At 37.8% G+C, this 22,421-nt stretch overlaps 1 protein-coding gene across 6 annotated transcripts in view; it reads right to left on the bottom strand.

The window, feature by feature from the left end:
- Window positions 1–6,337: 6,337 nt before the first annotated feature.
- ROBO2 (roundabout guidance receptor 2) overlaps window positions 6,338–22,421 on the bottom strand; it is a 459,690-nt gene continuing 443,606 nt past the window's right edge. For 3 of the 6 annotated variants that reach the window (XM_085318912.1, XM_085318914.1, XM_085318911.1), the window contains 3 exons: window positions 15,607–15,867; window positions 10,976–11,176; window positions 6,338–9,883 (listed from right to left, as the gene is read on the bottom strand). In XM_085318912.1, coding sequence (XP_085175038.1) covers window positions 9,882–9,883; window positions 10,976–11,176; window positions 15,607–15,867 — 464 coding nt within the window. In that variant the 3' untranslated portion in view covers window positions 6,338–9,881. The remainder of the gene's footprint in view (window positions 9,884–10,975; window positions 11,177–15,606; window positions 15,868–22,421) is intronic. The other 3 variants (XM_085318916.1, XM_085318915.1, XM_085318913.1) reach the window with 2 other exon arrangements.

Here is a 22,421-nt window from a genome sequence, read left to right on the forward strand (position 1 = left end):
CTATATGGTATGACATGTGCCAGCAAAAGCAGAGAAGACATTTTGTAGCATCATAAGACTGCTTCCAAAAATGAGTACCCTGCAGCTATTAGAAACTGCGAGAGAATCACCAAATGTCAGCCTCATGTTCAACAGCATTCAATTTAATAAATGGATTTAAGACAGTGAAGAGCGTAAGATGCTTCGGAACACCCCCAAGACTACCATGTTAATATTGAGTGTTTGAGAGAGAAAAGCAACTGTTCACCATAAAGGCGAGGAGAATTTTGTGTCTCATTTTTGTTTCGTAGAACCAATTAAGAGCATTCTGTCATTATTATTGTCAGCTCTCAGAACAATTTACTGGCACATCCTAATATTGGTGGTCAGACGCCTGCACTGAGAACTGCCCCACTGTGCTGGCAGTTAACATTGTTTTTACCATAATCTCCTTTTCTGTGACAGCTACCTACATTTATCCAAATCTAAATAAAAATTGAGAGCAGGCAAAAGGATCATTTCTTTGTATCTGATCTGTAATGTGCCACAGAATTGGCTGAAAAAAAATACAGGAAAACTGAAAACTGTTGCCAAGATGTTGCACATATGCTTTCTGTCCCCCCTTCTTTTCCTTTTCTTCTTCATGCCCTCTTCCCTTGCCCCAGGTCTGCTCCAGGACTGAGCATATCCAGTGATGCACTGAGTGCCAGGGATGTCACCTGGCACAAAGACCCACCAATCCTTTCTTGGTTTGTGCTAAGCAGAGGCTAAAGCAGAGGAAAAACCTGAACTATCCAGGAAAAAACACAGAGTTCAGCAGGAGCATTACAGGACTAGGCAAAAGGAAAGCATCCTGGCTCTTACCAACAGTTTTTGTTATGGTGCTGCTACTGCTAGAAAAGTGTGTAAGATTAATTGTCCCACCAAGCTCATATATTGGTCCAAATAGCAGTTTCAGACTGGAGCAACTTAGTTTCAAAGTGAAGCTTCATCATCTGGACAGCAGTACCAGGGACATTAAAAAATACTGTAACATGTACAACATAGTTAACGAAGTAGTAGTAGTGTAATATCACAGGCACTAACAGATTTTACTCTCAATTAAAGTACAAGGGTTGAGGCTCACTTGAACTCTGGGGTGTCTGGTCCTCTTCCAGACTACTCAGGCATTTAATAGTACTTTAGGTATGGAATTGCCGTTCGTTTCTATGAAAGTCAAGCACCCTGGATACCTCAGTGAAACCCAAAGTGTATCATGGAAGCAATCAATAGCTGATCCTGATACCTGTTCTCATTCTTGGGCTCGTTTCTATGAAAGTCAAGCATCCTAGATGCCTTATAAAAGACCATGAAAAAAACTAAAATTTGAAAATATGGAAAAGGGGTTCTTGGAATATTTTTAGGAAATGATCAAGTACTTGAGAAAGCCCCTGGTATTTGAGTCACTCCAGAAAGATCCAAAAGCACAGATGGACCAGGACAGAAGACAATTCAAGGGTCTTGTTTGGAAATAGTGTTTTTCAGATGCAAACATTCTTGTACAGGAAATTAGAATATGTTTGAATGTCCCATGGCTGTACGGTACACAAAATAGAAAGCCAGTCTTTTGATGAGTAAAAATATGTTACTACACTGCAGAAATTACCCTTGAAACTCTGATACCTTATCTTAATTAAAAATAAGGCTAACCTTTTACCACAGATTTCACCAAAGGCAAGATTTTCACTATTATGAGTTACTTACTTAGTATTTTAGATGTTTTAAGGTACATTTCTCTGCTGCTACTTATACGTGTGCATCGACTCAAAGAATCACAGATCGCTGCACATGGCCTTAATTCTGCTGCAACTGTGATCATTCACACTGAATTTCTCAGTGTATAGGCTTGAAACACTCAAATCTAGCCTTATCAATGGCTTTTGCTTGCTAAAAATGCTCTAAAGGCAGCGAATGACCTAGTTTAAACTTAAGCCTCATATTCCACATGCATAAAGCTGAACTCGTATAAGTCTCTTAGCATGACGAGTCTAAGCTTTCTGGGCAAAGAAAGACAAAAATAGAAAAGCCTCATTATATGCCTAACAACAAGGTAGAAAATATGCAGATGAAGCTTATGCCTGATGGGGAGGAAGGGGGTGGGTAGGCTGAAGCTAGCTTTAAGCTTGTGACGCCAGAGCATGTGCAAAAGGTCTGTTTACCAAAATCCGCGATTCACTGGGACAATGTGGGGGATGTGTGGGGAGGAGGGAAAAAAAAAGAGAGATATTTATTTTAAATACAAACTTGATCTAGTGACTGTCATTTTAAAAAAGGAGGGAAGAGAGGTCTGCAGCAGCTCAGGAGAAGAAAGTCTTTCAGGCAATTGGTGATTAATTATGCTCTGCTCTGCCACATCTCTTTCCATTAAACCTAAGATAGCCAAATCTGTTTCCTAATCATTTTTGTGCATCTCAGCCTTCCTTTTGTCTTGTATAGGAGTAGGCAATTTCTACACCATCAAAATCTCATTAAGGGGTCTTGGATGTAAAATGCCTTGTTTTGTTTTAATTTTGTTTTCCAGATTTTTTTTTTTTTAACATTTAATGACATGGCATTTTTTTGTTTGCTTGCTGCAGTCCATTTATTTTCTGGCATTCCCTTACCTCGGGTTATGGCTTTATTTGTTTCTTTGCCTGTTGGCACTTGAGGTGTATGCAAATTATTGTTACATGCTTCACCATCACTAGCTATTGCTCTTCATTTTCCCTAATGACACTCCCATCCAAATGCTAGCGCCTGCTCCGGTTGTGCACGTGTAGAAAACGACTCCAGCTCATCTGCGAGCTCTTCCCTCCCTCCCGCTCCGCTGCTGCGGGTAGCCACGGACTTGTATTCATGAGGTAAGGAAGACAGCTGCACGCTTTCCGCCTACAGCAAGAGCCTGCTACCAGTAGTGTCGTGCAAGTAGCAGCTTGGAGGAAAAAGGAAGGGCATTCACACAAATAGCTAATCAAAGGGTTTTTAATGATACTCATTAGGAAAGAAATTCATTAACAAGCCAGCACAAGAACATTCCCTGAAGGGAGAGTGATGTTATTGGTCACATCAAAGACCCCACCTGACTAACACCTTTATTGCTGTTAATAGTAAGGCCAAGTTAGCAGCAAAATCAGTCACATTCTGCTCCTGCTAAGAAAAAAAAATTAGCAAAGCACAGTCATTGAAACTGGATCGATTAGGCTTTACTTTACAAGCGTTAGAAGGGCTTGCGCCAGGCATGTGTAATTTAGCACTCACCACCAACGTCCTTAAATTCATCCAGTCCTTATCCTTCACTCTCTCCCTGCTTTTATTTTTACACTTCTGGCTTTGCCTGAATTGATGGACTCCATGGCCTCGGTGCACACGTGCTATCTGTGTCACCACACCACAGCAAACCCAAACCACACGCTGCTGGCACCTTGCTGAGTAAAGCCTGCAGAGGAAAACCTCATCACGAGTGCAGAGTGGAGGCATGCTATATAGTGCAGGCAGATCATCCAGCCCAACAAGGTATCAGGGCAGGCACACCAAAGCGTACACCTACTACTCAAGCTAGGCACAGCCTCTGAGTATCAGAGCTATTTCCAGCTTACAGCCGTATAATTGCCTTTTTTTATACGCTCACACCATTACTTACCTATAAAAGGGGCTCTATTTTTCTGCCAGCTCACTCCTGGAGATTAGTATTAGTATCTTGGGATGCCCATTTGCTCTGTAAAAATTAGGTTTTTAAATAAACTGGACTAGAAATCACACTTTTCTTGCTCTGCCCTGATACAGTAGAGCTCAGTTATTAGAACAAATTGGAGCAAGCCGCTTCCTGCTTGTTACATCCACATAATTACTACAGGCTGCTACATGAAACTATGCTTCACTCATACACTTAGAGGCAAGATCTCCATTTTTGCAAGGACAGAGCAAGTTCTATTAAGCATTTTACTGCCAAAGGAGGTCAATTAAGTTTAATTGGTTCTAATTAGCACTTGCTCAAGCTGATATATTCTTTACCTGCATCCAAGTGGCTCTCCAAGTGCTGCACAATGGAGTCCTGCTTTTGAACACAAACAAGAATTACTAATGGCATCCTTGAAGGCAAAAGATGCACTGATCAGCATAAATAGCGGACACATATCTGCACAAATGGTAACAGGCCTTTCTTAAAAAAAAAGAAAACCCTACAAACATTTATTCCCCATCTGGCTTTGATCAACTGAACTGAATGCAACTGTGCACCTTGTTGTTGAAAACTGCAACACAGAATGCACAGAAAAGTAATTATTCTCTTCTGTGGTAACTTTTTTACAGCCAGGAGAGATGTACTGGAGAATGAGGTAGCAGGAAGGGAAATACTTTAGCAGCTCAGAAAAAAATAGACCATTTCAACTTTAGCTAAGAAAAAATACCCAAGGAAATAAAAAATTGCCAAACACGTACTCCCTCAAATGTTTCGTGTCCCCATTTTTCTGAGGATTGTCTTAGAAGATTTGTCCTCAAGTGACTGTTTTCTGTGGTTTCTTTTCCATGGTTCTACTGCATGGAGAGGAGAAACCACCTCACTTAAATGTCAGCGCACACAATTTCAAGCACCAAGATCCATGATGAGAAGCAGGCATCAAATTCATGATGGTCAGTGCTGCATTGCCTGAGGTGTCACATGCCACTATGATGCTGAGGAGCCCTCTAGGACTTTGCTTTCTGCTGAAGTCTTCCTGGCTATATACTCTATGCAGCCTGTCAAGGCCAGGTGAGGGGGCAATCCCCACTCCTAAGGCCAGGTGATGTGCACAGTCTCATACCAAACACTAGAGCTCGGAGCTGGTTCTCCCCAACCCCCTCCAAAGCTTTCCACCTTCTCCGTACACAGCCACTGCCCTTCTCCTCCTCTGGATTCCAGGAGATGTCTCAATAGAGACATGTCTAAGATCTACCAGCTGTTTTGGGGGAGAGCGGCTGGCAGGGCTGGAGGTCTGGCACAGAAGTGGCGAAAGAGCAGAGCTGAGGTTGGGGGTCACTGCTCTCACATGCTCCCCACCTCTCTTTTAACGAGCTGGGTGTATGAATGCAGCCACTACAGGCGTGCCCAGCTTTCCCTGACCCCAGCACCACGCTGCCTCCATCGTCTGGCAGCCCAGGCTCCAGCGAGGAGGGCAGTGCCCTGCGCACTACCCACTGCAAGCTAGGGCAGGGGGACAGGGGCCACCAGCATACACCAGGAAGGGTGGTCTCCACGCGCAAGACCTGCCTGACCAGTGTCAGTACGCAATGCACTGCAATGCTGAACTCCCTGGAGACCTTCCCTGCCTTGAAAAGCTCTACTCAGAGTTGGGTACCTTGTCCATGCGGTACACAAGGACCTGCAAGGTGCCTGACGAAGGGAGCCACTGAAACCTGCTGGGCCAGAGGCAACGTCCAGCAGGACACTGCTGGGGGGATCAGCTGGGGCCAGAGCCGGCTCCACAGGGCGCCCAGTCTAGTTGCTCTGCCTTGGATTAATCATACAGCTGAAATAAAGTACCACACGTAGTGCCTTGAGGATCTAGGCCTCATATGGTCCCTCAAGAAATCATTTTGGTATGGAAAGGGAAAGCAATGAAATCTATGCATACGTCAACAGTTCAGAAGTACATGTGAAACTGTTGTGGATATGGCTGATTTTAAGGCAGTGCATAGGTGCCTTTTTATTATTATTGTTTGCTATGTTTCCTGCTATTTTAATACACATCCTAAATGAATTGTCCATTGCCCACATGGTTTTCAAAAATAATTTATTTTTAGCTAACGTGTTCCAGATAGGTGGAACAAAACCTAATGTGTTAAAAAAACAAAAAACAAAATAAAAAAATCCTCCCCTCAGCAAACAAGTTCCCCCTCCCACCTTTATAAAAGAAGGCCAGCTTTTTTCCTTCTAATACCCCTACTAAATTTCCCAACGCCATTAATTACAAAAAAATCAAGCAATACATAATTCCTAGAAAAGATAAAGCAGATTAAAAAAAAGAATAAAAATCATAATTCCTGCCAGAATCTCCCCTAATCTGGCTACCTTTCTGCTGTCAATTGTGAAGACCCTTTCCCAGCCTTACTACACAACTTTTCTCCAAGCTGGCAATGTATGGGCCGAGGCAAGCATAAGCCAGCACAGGATTATTTTAAACAGTCATATCGTTCTTTTACCTTGGCCTGTAGTAAAACCAACATATTAAAAACATTCCAAGCTCCTTTTTTTTTCATATTTTGTCCAAGGAATGGCGTTTCTGTTGTATTTGAGGTGACAATCAGAAGATATTCAAAAGATTAACTGACTTTGGTCAGGACTCGAGAAATACTTGACAAAAAGTAAACAAAAAGTAAATGTCTTGTTGCTTGCATCACTGAAATGGCTGCCCATACAGCAATACACCACTGAAGCACATGTGACAGTTTACTGTCTCATCCTTTAGCCCTCCTGCATTTAAAATTGAGTACATATTCAGTGCAAAGACTGAGAAAAGTTGACCTAGGATCTGTCTATATGTCCTGGGGATACTCTGTCCCAGGCTGACTGTAGCTCCACCAGTGCAAAACCCCAGTTCAAAAGGTGGAAACCCATTGAACACAGGATTTTTACAGGTGTACTACTTCAGAGCAGGTTTTAAGCTAAGCAAGCCATGCACTTGCAGTCCTTTCTGTACACTAGTACAGCACACCTACAAAAGAAGGAGGTATCATTAGAATAGCTGTATCAGTGTGATTACATTGGTACAACTATTTCCAACACAGAGAGGACCTTAAACAGAAATCCCTGTGACAGGCAATGTTTACCAGTGGCCTATTTATAAGACAGCTATCAGTTTAGTTCAAAAGCAGAGGATAAAATGGTCCCTGCTACCTGTAAGTGGACAGTGATGCTTATAGCTCAGTCTATGTTATTATTGCCTGATTGTTCCCAGTTTACGTTAGGTTACACTTTTCACATATTGACTCCTTACTCAAGGGCTTTTAACATAGATTTGAAATGTGAATATGTTTTATTTTTTTCCCCAGTAAATATACAATACACACTTCAACAGTACTATTAACCAACTTTTTATGCCAATTAAACTTTGCTGCACTAACAATACCAATGAAACACATTAAGAGGTCATACTTTTCCGTGAACAAACTGTAGCCAATAAACAGTTTTTTTAAAAAAAACAAATTAAAAAACAATTCTAAGTGCCGCCACAACATCCCTTTTCTTTAAACACATTATTCACAATAAAAGTTTTCCATTTTTTTAAAAAAAAGAATACTTCTTTTAAAATAGTAAATTAAATGGCATTTTAAAAAATATGTACTGTGGTTCATTGGAAGTACACCGTATAGAAAAGAGAGAGAGAAAAAAAAGAAGAGACATCACCTGTAAGATAATGGAGACACTTTGCGATACACAACAACACCTTATGTAATATTGTAAGCAAATTATTAATGAACAAAAATGTACAGAAGCAGATGGACAAGTTAGTGAATATCATGGTACTGCACAGCTTTAATACTGACACACACTTACTTTCCAGTGGAAGAGATAAAACACGTATTTGAAAATAACTGGGATGGCTTTGTCAGCTTCTAATGATCCTGAATTTTAAATAAACTACAGGGAGTAAGGTGTTCCACCAAAGCTCAGCACAAGCTTTCAAATTAAAAGAAAAAGAATCTACTGGTGACTTAGTTAAACATTATCCAGAGAATCAAATTTGAATCACACCCCGAAAAATCTTCTCTTCATATGATAATATCAAAAAAAGATATATATACATACATACATATACACACACACAAACACATATATGTTTATATATGTATATATCTTGCTTGAATTTTTTTGCACATTTTCAAGTAATGGTTTTAACTATTAAGATTTAACAGGCAGGAAAATTATATATATTAATTGATCACATACATAAACAAGTTCATACATCTTTTCTTGACCTTTTTGGTTTGTCACCTGCTAAATAACAATCTTGACTTTAAGGAAGTTAACTAGTATTTTTTGATATTCAGAAGTGCTGAGTTATAGATGATGGCTGTAGTGTTTTATCTTATCATGGAACAAGCTAATGAAATGAAAAGCAACACATATTTAGCATTGTAATTTACGTTTCTAAGATTCTGCCATTACTAAAAGTGTTCTTAATACTGGTGAGCTCCAAGGCAATAAACAAAACAACATAGACTGGTTATACAAAAAGGGTATTCAAATGAAAACTTCTGTTCATGGTCAGATAGGTAACAGAAACAAGCTGTAGAATGCAATATTTAAATTAAGCATCAAATGAGTGGGTTATCCACATTTATTATTCTACAAAATTTTTGACAATTTACTCATTGGGATTTGGGAGGTACAGAAGATCTGGACAAGATCATGAAAACTAATGATGAGACAGGATGCTGTTATTAATGTCCACTTACAGAGTTTGGTTTATTCAAAAACTGTATAAACATGCGCTATTTCCTCATTATAGTAGGGTTTAAAGCCACTCGCTAAAAAACAGGTCAAAAATTTTCTTTTCTTGTAACCAATTTTTTGGATGTATTGCATTGCAAGAAATGTACTTAATGCAAATTGAAAATAATTTGACCTTGCTTTCCTTTCAAACACTAAACATTTTACTACAAATTTAGTGGATTCAGCTTCAGCTTTTGCACACTTCAGGTAACAGAACACAAAAGTTTGTTGAGACTTCATCAAAACAATTAATATCATGAATTTCAGTGGTGCAGCTCTATCCTCTATTGTACTGTACATGTATTGGAAAGAAGAAATACGATACTCTGACATATTTCATTTTTTGGAAGCAGCCTGAATATGTCTTAATAATAAATTGCATTCTTAACTACTTACTACGTATTCCTCGAGTTTATATTGTTTGTTTCTCCTGGGAGATCTCTGTCTCATATTTGGGGTTGGGAAAATTAGTTAATTATAGTAATTCATTCAAAACTACAATGTAAAAACAGCTTTAGTGAAACACCTTAATTTCTTTTGTTTGTAGTAAGGTTTGTTTTTCTTCCCCTTTACTCAATGGTATTGAATGGTTAAAAACAGATACGACGGGTTGAGAAGTTTATCATTCTAGTGAAAGGGTCGAGGCCATCTTACGCCACCTTTTATTTTCATATTCGCTCTTCAAACCCATACTTCTAACTTCTGACCCCTTCTTAAATAGGAAGAACAACCATGTCATTTGCTTTTATAAGATTTAAGTCTATCTCTGATGTCTTCGTGGACATCAGTTTTGCCTGTCACTTTCTTATTTCTACACCCCAATGGAAAACCGCCTAATATACTCCATTAAATCCAGCATTATCCGAAGTAGCTTACAGTACATAAATGTTCTTCACACATTCAGTCTCTTTTTTTTTCTTCATGTCATGAGGAGTAGAGTTTTGTGCTTATCACCAAATAAAATTGCAGTGCAAACTTTAAACATAAAAGTTACACAATTAAAAGTTAATATATGGCACCACAGCCTATTAATTCACATATAGTACAACAGACCAATAAAAACAGACATGAGTATGAACATAGCTAAAAAGAAGGTGAGCTTGCATAGCAATGCAACAAAAGAAATTATATACAGAAGGAAATCCTTTTCATCCTAGAGGGTGATTTTTTTTTTCTTTCTTTTTTTTATATACTCCTGACAAGGAATAGTTTAAGGTGGATGGTGTATTAAAGAGAAGAACACAAGTAAAGTATCTGTGGGATATGTGTGGCTGTGTGTCTTTACATTGCATTTACAGTTCTTTTAATAGTACATAAATAAAGAAAATGTTCATTGCACTGTTTAGTGTCATCACTTCCATGAGTTCAGACCTGATGGTCCGTCAGAGCAGCTTGCAATGTGTCTTCTCAACTACTCTATAGAGAGAAATAGAGAGAGAGAGAGAAACAGGTTGTAATAAGGAGAAAACAAAACAAAACAAAGCCTACAGCAATATTACCGCAGCACATCAGGAATATGCAATAGGTTGGGGAAAGGAAGTTAATTATTTCTAAGACAAATAGTGATAGATCCTAAAATTCAGCACATACCAACATCATATCTGAGATAGCAGTTTGGGGTTTGTGGACCAATAGCGTTCTGACAAGCTACTGGGAGATAGATAGAGATTATCTACTGTAGGTAGACAATGAAGGTTTGACTACAGCAAACATAAGCCAGACATGCCAACAGCTATGTGATTTTTATTAGTAAACTTAACCGGATGTCTGAGCTAGCTGTGAGGTCGGTGTACCACTACAAGCAGTAGAGTCAAACCTTTTGACATGTAGTACCGTCACATATGCAGTATTAATATGGTTTTATACAAGGTTTAGTGGATGCTGAGTAGCAATGGAAAGTAGTTTGGAAACTAGTTCCTCTGACCTGGGGAATTTGAGGAAAGTGTTAGGATATGCAACTGAGAAACTGGGCTATACAGCTGAGAAAGAGGGCCCCACTCTGAGGTCAAAAAGAAGGGACTCTGCTGGAAGAGCAACAGAAAGTTAGATAAAGATGTTATAAGCTTGCTAACGTGACCATCAGATTCAGCACCCTTTTTTATTCACTCCTCTGAGACTGTCACCAGTGATATTTCCAAGCCAGAATCATTACACATTACCAAGAAAATTCTAAATCACCAGGGTTCTTCTCAATTTTCCTAATGTTTCCATTTTCACTAGCCTTACATACTTAAAGATATGCTATGTGTGGCCTTGGTGTGGCTTATGCAGATCTGAATTGTTCCAGACCCAAGAGCAGATGAATTTCATTTATTTGTCATCACAGGAAGAAGACCTTGGAAGTTAAAAAGACCTGGATCTGATTATTGCACTGAACCTTACCTGACCTTTATCTGATTATCGCACTGAACTTTCTCCTCTCTAGAGTTCACTCCCTGCAAACTCAGTCTATAATTTGTCCCTTTTTGTCTATTTGAGAGTTTGAACTGTAGCTAGAGATAAACTTACATAATTCACCAGTAAACTGTCCTTGACTGTTTGATCCCACATAGCCTACATCAAGAAGGTCACTGGCATTGCGTTGGTGACCTCCTCGCAAGACTTCACCTTTTCTAGGTCCGGTTGATCCTTTAGAAGAAGCTGTTCCTGAAGAGCTGTGGCCACCAGGGGATGGGAAGTTGGGTTTACTATAAGGTACCAGTGCCTCTTCTAGAAAAACAAAGCAGAAAAAAAATCAATACAATAGAAATAAAAAACTATCCTGACGTGGACCTCATACTCATTCCTTGCCTTCAGATTTGTCTCTCTTGTTTTGCTTTATACCATGGCAAATATACCTAAGGAAAAACAGAGCTCTGTGCTGTGTTCCACAGATAAAGAAACCAATATGAATTTAATCTTGTTTTTATGTAAACTCATAAGTTAGCTTGTATTAATTATAAAAAATCTAGATTCATCATGAAGTAATAGATCATGAGTCATAGACTGTTTAATAAAAATAGCTGCACATACAATTTCCAAAACAATGCAGCTATGATTAGATTTTTGCTTCAAGCCTACATGAATGTGCTTTTTTCCTTTTCTTTAGCTTAAATTATGGTAACATTACCTCAATCAATTTGGATAAAGAACTACAATATCAGCTAATTTAATTAGCTTCCAGCAGCTCTGTAATTTCTAAGGATGTGAAGAACACTGAAGTTTTTTTTAACTGGTTATGAATTACATTGAAAAATCTTATTTTATACATAGTATTAGTAGCTGTAATTTGGGGAGAGTAAATCTTCCTACAGCTTGTTTCATGTTCCATTATGAGCAAAAGGCTTATCCTTGCTTACTTTGCCTCTTCCTTTGTGAAGACCTGTAATAATGAGGTGTTTGTGAGTTCAGGATTAATACCTAATAAAACATAGGACCGCACATATCCATATAGCATCAAGTAAAGCAAAACACCACCTCTGACTGGGGTTTCTAGGAGATATTGTTGTAATAACCCTAACCTAAGAAGCAAAACAGCAGCACTGATTTAACATTGAAATAGAAGCATTATTTTATTTCTTGGCTGTATACGATCCACTTTTGCTATCCTGCAGTCTGAAGACGGAAACATTGCTAAATATGGTTTGATTCAAGAAAGAATACAAGCACACACTTAACCTTAAACAAATCAGTGGCATATCTGCTGCTTGAATGTTTTTAAAACAAATTTGTGCTGAAAGTGGGTTTTGTTTTTCCCAATATCTTCACTCTCAATCAATCTCCTGAGGTGAAACATGCCTGCTGTGATAGAGAGCCAGAACACAGAAGGAAAAGTAGGTGGGGTTGGTCGGAAAGAAAGAGATCAGAATGTTTTTTTTCACATTCTCAAAGCCTTTGTCATGGCTGTAGTATAGGCAGGGGCACAATTAACGCAGGGAAAAACTAAATGAGAACAAATACATAGAGGAAACCTAAGATTTCATTGTTACTTTCCACTTCCACAAGTGAGTAGGGCATGGGCATTCCCCTTATGATCTCCTGTTGAACAGAATCCTTTTGTAAGGTAAATCTGCTAGAAAGAGGAGAGACAGTTGACTTCTTTCTCTGCCAAAGTATCTCCCTATGGCCCTGGCAAAGGACTGGAACATTTGCATTGCAGTACATAAGGACATTATCAGTATTTTGTGGTATGTCTGAGCTGTCCTTACTGAAATGTAAATAAATGCCTAAAAGATTTTCAAAAGGCAATTAACAGTGAAAATCTTTTAAATTATGTTACCTGCTCTTTATATAACAACCCCTAACAATAGACTCAGATGCAAACCTGGTTTCCAAAGGCTGGCTAAAATATGGAACAGCTTGCATTAAGGCAGCAATAAAGCAAACAGCATAAATCAGTTTAGCAGAAAGCTGGATACATTTTTAGAAGATGGAAAGAAAAGTCACTAGCATTGCAAAAGAGTTTGAAGATGACATATATGGTCAACTGATTTGTTTTTCTAGTTTGTGGGCTCAGGATAAGGCCTCCTTCGGGTTCAATGAAATATTGAGGAAAAACCGACCATGAATAAATATAAAGTACATTATCATTATAGAGCATATGGTGTGTTAAATTATCTGATGTGTCCTCAGCAATAAATGCAATCCATAAAATAACCAATGGTGACATAAAATAAAAGCTAGGTTTTCCATAGCATTCTAGCACATGAAAGGTAGATGTCTAAAGTCCTTAGAATAGGCTATTTTTTTTAAAAAAAAAAATACATTGTTTGTATCAAAATAGTGCCTCATAGGCCAGTCCTGCAAAGAATATGAGGAGGCTCTGGTAATGCCATTTCCTTTGAAAGACTGAGCTTTTAATTTGAAGCTATAAATCTAGCCTCTGCAAAATCAGGGCATACATGTGTAATAAGATGTTTTTGTACTGCATAAGATAACTAAAAGACTTCTAATGTTATTTTAAGACTATTTTAACTTGATCTAGCACTACTTTCTTCAGAGGTGTCGCTGAGAATGTCACATCTGATGTGCTATGACTGCTGATCTGCAATGAAGCCTTTAGAAGGAATTTGGTCATCTTGTCTATACTAAAAATAATCAGTGGTAACAGTTTCTAGCATTAGATGTTTTTATTCTCTTCACCTTCAAATCAAAGGTCTTGCTTTCAAATTTCACTCAGAGCTTGGTGATGTCTGAATGAAGCCACTTAAACTGCAAAGCAGTTATTTTCTGGAAGCTGATAGTTAATGACGACTCCTTTTGGAAATATCTGAAAATGGTCTAAACTGGAGAATAGATCTCCAAAGTTCTTTGTTGATAACAAATGAAAAGGAAAAGGGAAGACGCACAATTTCGTATTATTAAAAATAAAATTTAATCATTAAAACAAGTACCGCACAAAAAAAAGTAGCCTTTTCTAAATCTACTAGAGAATACAATATAGAGCATGAAAGATGTAGGTAAGCTGGGATAAGAAACACATACAAAATATGAAGCTTTGGCATACATTGAAAATAAACTTTATGAACACCTTCAAAACAGAGGAAAAATCTGGTATCTCCTAAAACAATAGTCAGTCATGCATAGCATATGGAATTGCCTTGGCCATCCTGAATTTGACAAGATCAAGATATCTGCAATCACTTCAGCCCTAAGTTCAGTGCTGAGATTGGGCAATGGAAGTGTCAAGATTAAATTTTTTTTATTTAGAGACACATAAATGCAAGTCATGCAGTATGGGAATTTTACTACTTTATACTCTCTATATTATATAATAATTGATGACTTGTACCTGTACACTTACAAAGTGGAGGAAGAGAAGGGGATTTCTTATTAGTAAGGCCAGAGAAGCACCTTTAATCTTACTTTAAAAAGAAATGAGATATATACAGTATGTCTGCACTATTCTGTAAAAGTTTGTACATCTTCTGCATTGTACTTAAAATTGCTATTACACTAAGCAGCATGAATTTCACACGCTAATACTGTTTTTAAACTGTGACTTAACATCATCATTTAACAACATGACAGCCATTAATTTGTTTATACAGCTGAAAGATTAGGAGTCTTTAATGGTATCATTATTATGTTTAAAAATATGGATCTTTGCGATATTTACATTTTAAATATGTGCAGCAATATTTACTTGGAAGACTTTATTCACAAATCCTACCTCCATGACAGGTTTGCCTGTACCACTGTTTTTCTTAGAATGTCACTGATATTGGCGTGTTAGGTTGACTAGGAGAATTAGTCTTAGCTTAAGAAAATGATGAATAATATGAGTACTTCTAGTGTATACTCGAAGAAGCACCCCTGGAGACAGCTCTACGTATTGCGTAATCTTTTATTTATCTTTGGGTAATTGTCCTCTTGCATCACTCTATTTAATCAGCATAGGATGATGTGTGATTAGTGGGTTAAAGAAAATACTCTAAAAAGGGGACCCGAAACACTAGCTTTTACTTGAGGTCAGGCTGAGAGAAGGAATTTGCGAATGTTGTAGGACTACAACTCCAGTTCAACATCACCTCCTTTACATGCTTTTACAGACTTGAAATCCATTTAGAAGACAAAGTCAGCACTGAGCAATGCGCAGGTCCTATATGAAAGTGAAAGCGTGTACTGTCATCTTCCGGGGCCTAAGAGATGAATTACTTTGTCGTATCTTTGCAAAAGGAGAAAACAGTGCTATAAATACAGTTAGAAGGAATGTCAGTAGCTCAGAAGGATCAGTCTACTTGCAAACATGCAAAAATAACTACTGTCAATTTAGATGCAGGTTGAAAGAACTAGAAATACGGTCGTATATGTATAAATAAATATAACAGAAAATACTTAAAAATCTTTTTCTGCTTCTGTGCTTGCCAGAAACTGCTCCTGTTCTTTTCCACTGCTATCCTTGACAGTATTATTAATTCCCAAAACACTAAAGAATGCACTGAGTTAGGTGTTAACGAGATTTCGTTGTTGAAGGAGGGAAAGAACTTGGATCATAAACTTTCATTTCACTTGTGTCTTTCTATTTTCTAGCATAAGCCTCAACAATACTGGGACATACGGATTTACGGTGATCTTAGACTCCTGTGAGTTAGGTATATCTCTAGCTGAAAAGTTTCAAGAAGCTGCCTGTATTGCCTTGACTGGTGCAGCACACACACCTGATTCGAATGCTTGTTTGTGTTGGGCTTTCCTTATATCTTCTGGTCGTTCTGTAGAGCTTATCCATTCCTGGGTTTGTCGCTGCCATTCTAATGATGTTCTAGCTTGACGATCCAATGAGCTCTTTGTTTCATCTATGTTCGATGTTTGCTGCCTCTCAAGAGAGCTTCCTTTCCTCTCTGCTGAGCCTCCACGTTGGCCAGGGCCTATTTGCTGCCTTAAACCCTGACCAGGGGGCGGGTCGGGTGGTGGTGGAAGATCTAAAAAACGTGAATAAGATTTAGATGAACTAATATTTCATTGAAACAGAAGTTCTATTTGATGCTGTAAAAAGAAAAGTACCTTGCAAATGGCATGAGTCACTATATTTGAAGATTTAAAAAGAAGAAATTTCATGTTAATCAGAAATGTCCATTTAGCTTCCACTATTTTTTACTCAAGTTACTGTGTCCCTAGATCTTTCAAACTTTCATAAAAAATCAGTAGAATCTGATCCCTGATTTAGTTTCTAAGCATGGGTTTTATTTTCTGTGGGGTATAGTCTACCTGTCTCTTTCAGTATCAGCAAGCAATTAAGAAAGGCTACAAAAAATAGATCTATTACAGCTGACAGTGTAACTTCCTCAATCATATTAAAGTTTGTTTCCTCAGCTCCATTTTTGAGCTTCATTTTCAGCTGGAGGCTTAAATTTAAAATCTAAATGCACAACTTAAGCAAAATGCATTGGATTCCACAAAACTTTGAGGAAAGAAAGAATTATCCCCAAAGCGCACTGTCATTGATAAAACATCAACATGTCTCTGCAAAAGGTATGCTTAAATGGAGCCACTAAACCAGGAGCACACCTTCTGTGCAGCTTCAATGTTCAGTCACAATCTATAACCTTCACAGACAAAAAGATGACCACCCTCGACATTCTTGCAAATATATCCAATCAAAATGCAGTTTCAGCCAAACACTAAAAGACACTTGCCAGTCTTTCTAATAATGCTTGTCAATTTTGAGTTTATAACATTGACCACTAAGATGCTTGTAGAATTGAAGACCAAGTTTCAAATTACATTTCTGGTGGCAAAAGTACTTTCTGTTCATTAGTCAGTGTCACAAGATAATTAGACAATCTGGATAATTATAATTCTAAATGTAAATTTTCTGTGTAAACTATAGAATAGGCTAATAATAATCCAGAAAGGCTATGTGACTCAGATTATAAAAAAACAAAATGAGAAAATAGAAGGGTTTTTGGTATCTAATGAAAACTCTCCCACAAAGCCTACTTGTTTTGTATGTAGAACACTTGTTCAATTCTGTATTTCAGAATATGAGGGAGGTCATACCCATATAGGGAAAAAACAATCAGAGCCCCCAAAAATCGGTGCAGCCCTGCCAAATTCACTAAATCTATAGCAGTTCATACTAGATAAAGGTCGTCTTAGTCTTTTGCACCTCACAGTATTGTGAATATTTGTCATGGAATTTGACTCAATAAAAAAAGACATGGAAAAGTAAACCTCCACTTTAAAAGCATACAGAAATGCCTGATGTTATAGTGAGACATTTTATATATGGATGAGGATAATTTTAAAGGCTGCAATTCAGCTTTTTATGTTCTTGTGAGAGATATCATTTGCATCTCTTACTTTTGAGGAAGTTAACACTCCCAAAGCTGTTGACAGGTCATCCCAGTCAAAACTAACTCATAAATGAGAACTCATGGCTTATTACTGTCTACAGGGGAAGAAGTTATATCTGACGGTGCTACTGTACCTTTGCTCAGAGCTGAGTAATTCGAAGTGCTATACCCCAGATTAAGTATCTAGTATCTATTATCTATCCTCTGACTAGAACAGTCTTATAATAATCTGCCAGTGGGCCTGATGTATGCTTTATGTTTAGCACTAATTTATTCGGAAAATTTTTAGTTATAGATGTGACCTTTCATGCCAATGACTATGCTTGAATTACTGTAGGTGGAAGCAGGAGGGTATGGGAGCTTGCCAATGTTAAAATTGCTTTATAGCTTTGGCTTCCAAAATGGCATTTCTTATAATTGATTTTATTGTGATCATAACCAGTTAAAGTACAGAACCACAACACTGGCATCTGCTTATGCAATCTGAAACAGAGATTATTGAAGCTGTGATTTATAAGCACTTTTGGGACATACGTTGAATTTGATAAACACAGTCACAACAAAATCTGACAATGCAATTTTCAAAGATGATAGAATATTCACAGTTTAATATGAAAAAAATTAAGAATAATACAATGTTGCTTCAACGGTGTAGTGGACAGTATCACACTAAAGTTGTTAAAATGGTTGCAGTATTAAACTTCATTGCATATAATACCCTTCTTCTGAACATCTTATTGCAATTTAATAATTGTCAATTGGGCACTGAAAAATAAAGAAGGTTTGTACTTAAACTATCCTGAGTGTTCTAGAGCTAGCTACAACTTCTGGAATTACAATGGGCTTAGGTTGTCGATCAGTTGTTAACCTAGCTCTTGCTCTTATTCATCTGTAAAATGGACAAAATAATTGCCTGATGCATAAAAGTGAAATAAAAATCCATGTTTGGAAAGGTCTTTGGGTGTTTTAGACGTGTTGATGACATAAACTATTTGAAATGAAAAATAAAAGTTTCAGACATTTCTAGGAAAACTACAGGCACTACCAAATTCATGTAAACTGGCTCCAATCTGAGTATAGATCTACTGAACTCTGTTAGATATGTCTGAAGAGATCTGTAAGGCTCTCTTAATACTCCCAGACATCATCACCTGACTAAACCACTTGCTTTTTTACCTTCTTAGGCTTCATTGTCACAGTAACATCTGATTTTCATGTTTAATAAAAGAAGCTGGAATAGGCTTCATTTAGCAATGTGGCTTGTTATTTGCTCTACAAGTTAAATCTTCTAGGGCCTACCTGCTTTAGGTAAATTGCTAAATATACTCAACTGTCTTGCCTGAGCATGCATACAGACCCCGTGCACATGCAGTCATGATGAGTTTCCTCCTCTAATGACACAGAGAAGAGTCTTGCTTTTCCTCTCCTCTCCACTCACTTTACAGTCAAACATGTTTATATCATGAGTATGTGTCTAAACATATTCTTGTGAGTATGCACATGCATGATATCTAATGGTTGAGATTTTGGCTGATAGCAAAAGATAGCAGAGATCTGAGAAGTTAATAGTCTCAGTTCCTAACTTACTACCCCATAGAGGTGAGCCAATTCATTCAATAATGTCAAAAATTTCAGAGGAATCTAGAAATCTAGAAATTTAGGGACTTTAGTAGAATTTTCAGCAAAGATGCCCAGAGTGGTATCACTGGTTGTTGCTGTGGCATTTGTTTTCCACGTGCCAGGTGAAACAGTGGAAAGTCACATCCAGCTAGTAACTTACTAGGTTAGCGGGATGCCATGCAAACTACCACTTGTAGCCTCTTATGGCAGGATTATTAATTTTGCAAGCCAATTCATAATTATATTGGTAGGGTAGTGATGGTTTAATTGCTTTAATGACTGAGGGATTGTGATTGAGAAGCTGTGGGACATCACAGTATACAACTGGGTATTTTGGCCTGGGATTACGCCTATCCTCCTCTAGAAAGCAGTGTTTGGCCGAATCATTCAGGCACCAGTCAAGCCTGGGCATAGTCCCTCCTCATTAACTGGAAAAAGCACCAACTTACAGCACCAAGAAGTATTAAGGACACTCTTTTCTGCATGTGCTAGTTATTTGTTCTTCCAGGGGTGATAATTACATCTAGTCCATTTAATAAGCCCCTGAATCATTTTCTAGCATCTTCTCTACAATGATCTGCCTTAGCAAAAATTGATTTGTAATACACGACAGCAAGTCCAGTGGTAAAGTTAACAGAAATCTTAACTCCCAGTTCTCCTTTTTAACTCCTACCATATTTCCCTCTGAATCCTCTTTGTTTTTTTAAACATCATGCTAATCTGAAGAACAGCATTTAAATTCAGTAAAGCGGTTATCATGCTTCTTTTTCTAGTCTATTACCTTCTCACAGAATTTTTAGGAGCCAAGTTACCTTTGAGATTTCTGTGCCCTGTGAAATATTGTTAATAAATTACGGGATGAGTTGAGATAGCCAAATCAATAAGCAAATATAAAAGCTTAATTTCCTAAAAGTCAAGTTAAATACGTAGCTAACAACTAAATTTAACATCCTAAGTAATTGATTTAGCATATTACTGTTCCAAAATGAATCCTCAGCTAACACGGTGTCATACAACTACTGGTGAACTCGAACTGTAACTTCAAATGACAAAATCATAATATAAAGATGGCAAAAATAAGAAAACTAGTTATGTCGGAGAGTCATTGTCTGATTATTAGCTTATCTGACAAAAGGGACTTTGATCACAGCATCACATGAGAGAAGGGAAAGTAGAATTTAAAAAAGATGACTTTCTCCCCAGTCCTTTTAGGATGGGGAGGTTAAGAACCAACATGTATATGGAGAAAAATATGAAAGTTCAATCTAGAGTCAATCTCCAGGGTTCTCTGAACTGCAACCACAGAAAATGCAGAAGTAGACTTATAGCAGGGGCTACTTGCGTGGATTGCTGTCCAAAGCAAGCATGCCATTTTATATTTATATGTTTACATAGTCTGTGATCTCTGTGCTATGCACTTTAGTCATTACATTTCTTCGGATCTTTTGCACTGTCCCACTTGGTCATGGTTAATAAGGAGGAAGGACTCAGGAAGCGTATCAGAGAGGGCAGAGAAAGGACGTGGCTAGAGCTCACGCAGTCAATGGAAATGTAAAACAGCAGATGTTAAGCATGTGATGAACTTAAACACAGAATGTTAGGAATCACTGAATACTCTAGGAATTTGAAGAAAACTGACAAAACGGGTATGTTATTACATGACAAATCCAAGGGGAAGCAATTGTATGGGACTGGCTTCTCCTCAAAACCAGGAAAACATTTACAGTGATGCTTCCCACTGAACTCATTGAGTCCCAGGGCTGAATAGACTGGTCTGGATTAAGGCTCAAAAGAACTGGATCTAGCCCAGGTTCTCCTACCTGTTTTTTCTAACTGTAACTTAGGATAGTGGTCTTGTCTCTCATTGCAAAATGTTTCGAAATTTATTGTTGAGAAAAGTTCAGCATTATTATTTAACTTTATGTGTTCCTATCATAACTAGAATTCATGCCAACTTGAAAGCTCTTTGCAAAATTCCATGCAAAGCACCCAGTTACCTTTTAAATTTCTATATACCAGAGGTTACTGAATTCAATTTGCTTACATCCATACAGATGGCAGCAGCAATCTTTAGCTTCCTGAATTGACAAATGTTCCTTTGCAAATTTAGCTATGACTCAGATGTGCCTTTACACTTTAATGACTCATATTCAATAATACTTGAAATGGAAAAACTGTAAAGTTCGTGTGTGTTTGTTTCTGTAGTAAGAGAGGATGGGAAACGATCCTACACTACTTCAGGATGTTATAAATTTTTGGAACATTGAGCAAGTATTTTTAACTAAGTCTGTTACAGACAAACACGAGGCTAAAGGTCTCCAAAAGCAGAGTACTATTACCATCTACGTCTGAGAAGCTGAACAGAATGATATATGATTGGTGCTCAGATTCAAATATATGAAAGAAATTCCTGTAAGTTTAGTTTATTTTGAAGAGAAAATTAAAGACCATAGAAGATTCCTCTTTATAAACAAACCTAAAAGCTGTTCTCTTTTACTTATTAAAAAATAACTTCAAAATTTATGGAGGAGTCACTCCCTGAGGAGTCACAGTTCTATCTGTCTCATGATCTGAACCAGTTTCCCATTAGTTCTCTGGTACCAGCAGTATTATTAAACATTTCTACAGCAATAGTGTTCAAAAGCAGGAGGATTAAGGCCCCACTATACTGGATGCCGTATACACACATGTACACACTAGTTGCCGCCCAAAAGGTCTGTAGTTCAGGGTGACAGAATGCGCCATGCAGAAAGATGGAGTTAATGTAAGCATAGAAAAAATATATCCATCACTAAAAGCAATACCCACAATTTCTGCTTACTGTTCTCACCGATACCTCTATTTATCTGATCTGTGTGCAACACCTGTTGTAGGAGCGAGGCCTTTGGAATATATTCAGAAGCAGAGGACATAAGTGTTTAAACCAATACAGATAAATATATGAGTGAGCTCTAAGCTATTTGGAGCTCATTCCTGAAATAATATTACACCGAAACTGAGCTAAAAAGATGACCTTTCTGGTGAAGAGTTTTCACTTCTGGAATCTATTTTCCAACTTTGTGGCCTGACAAACAGCGAGTTTGTCAGAACATACTGCAAAATTGTATCTATACTTCTGAAGAACATGACAGAGAAGAGCTTTAGTATTTTAGTGGTTATGGTCCAGCTTGTATTCCATTTACATATTTTATACATACACCTAGAGTAATAAATAACACATTCTAAACAAACCGAATAAAATATAATCTCTTTCAATTCATTCATAACACGTTACCTGAGCAAATAAGATAACAAAGGGATTCTCAAGTAAATTTTATTAGCGTTCAGAGGATCATTATAGTAAATTCTACAGCCAAATTAAATCTTTTACGCCTTTCCCATGCCCTGGATGATTCATCAAGGTTTACTTATGACTATGAGACAAATAGTATCAGGAGAGATGCTGAAGCACATAGAAAGATCTAGCTCCTGGGATTGCCCTGCCTTGAACACTGAAAGAGAGCAGCACGAGAAAAGCGATCACACGCCATCCGCACTGCCTTAACGTTATCCTTAGTAGC

Source organism: Rhea americana, unplaced genomic scaffold, assembly GCF_003343005.1.
Source record: "Rhea americana isolate MKP2758 unplaced genomic scaffold, rheAme1 scaffold_56, whole genome shotgun sequence".
Taxonomy (NCBI): Eukaryota; Metazoa; Chordata; class Aves; order Rheiformes; family Rheidae; genus Rhea; species Rhea americana.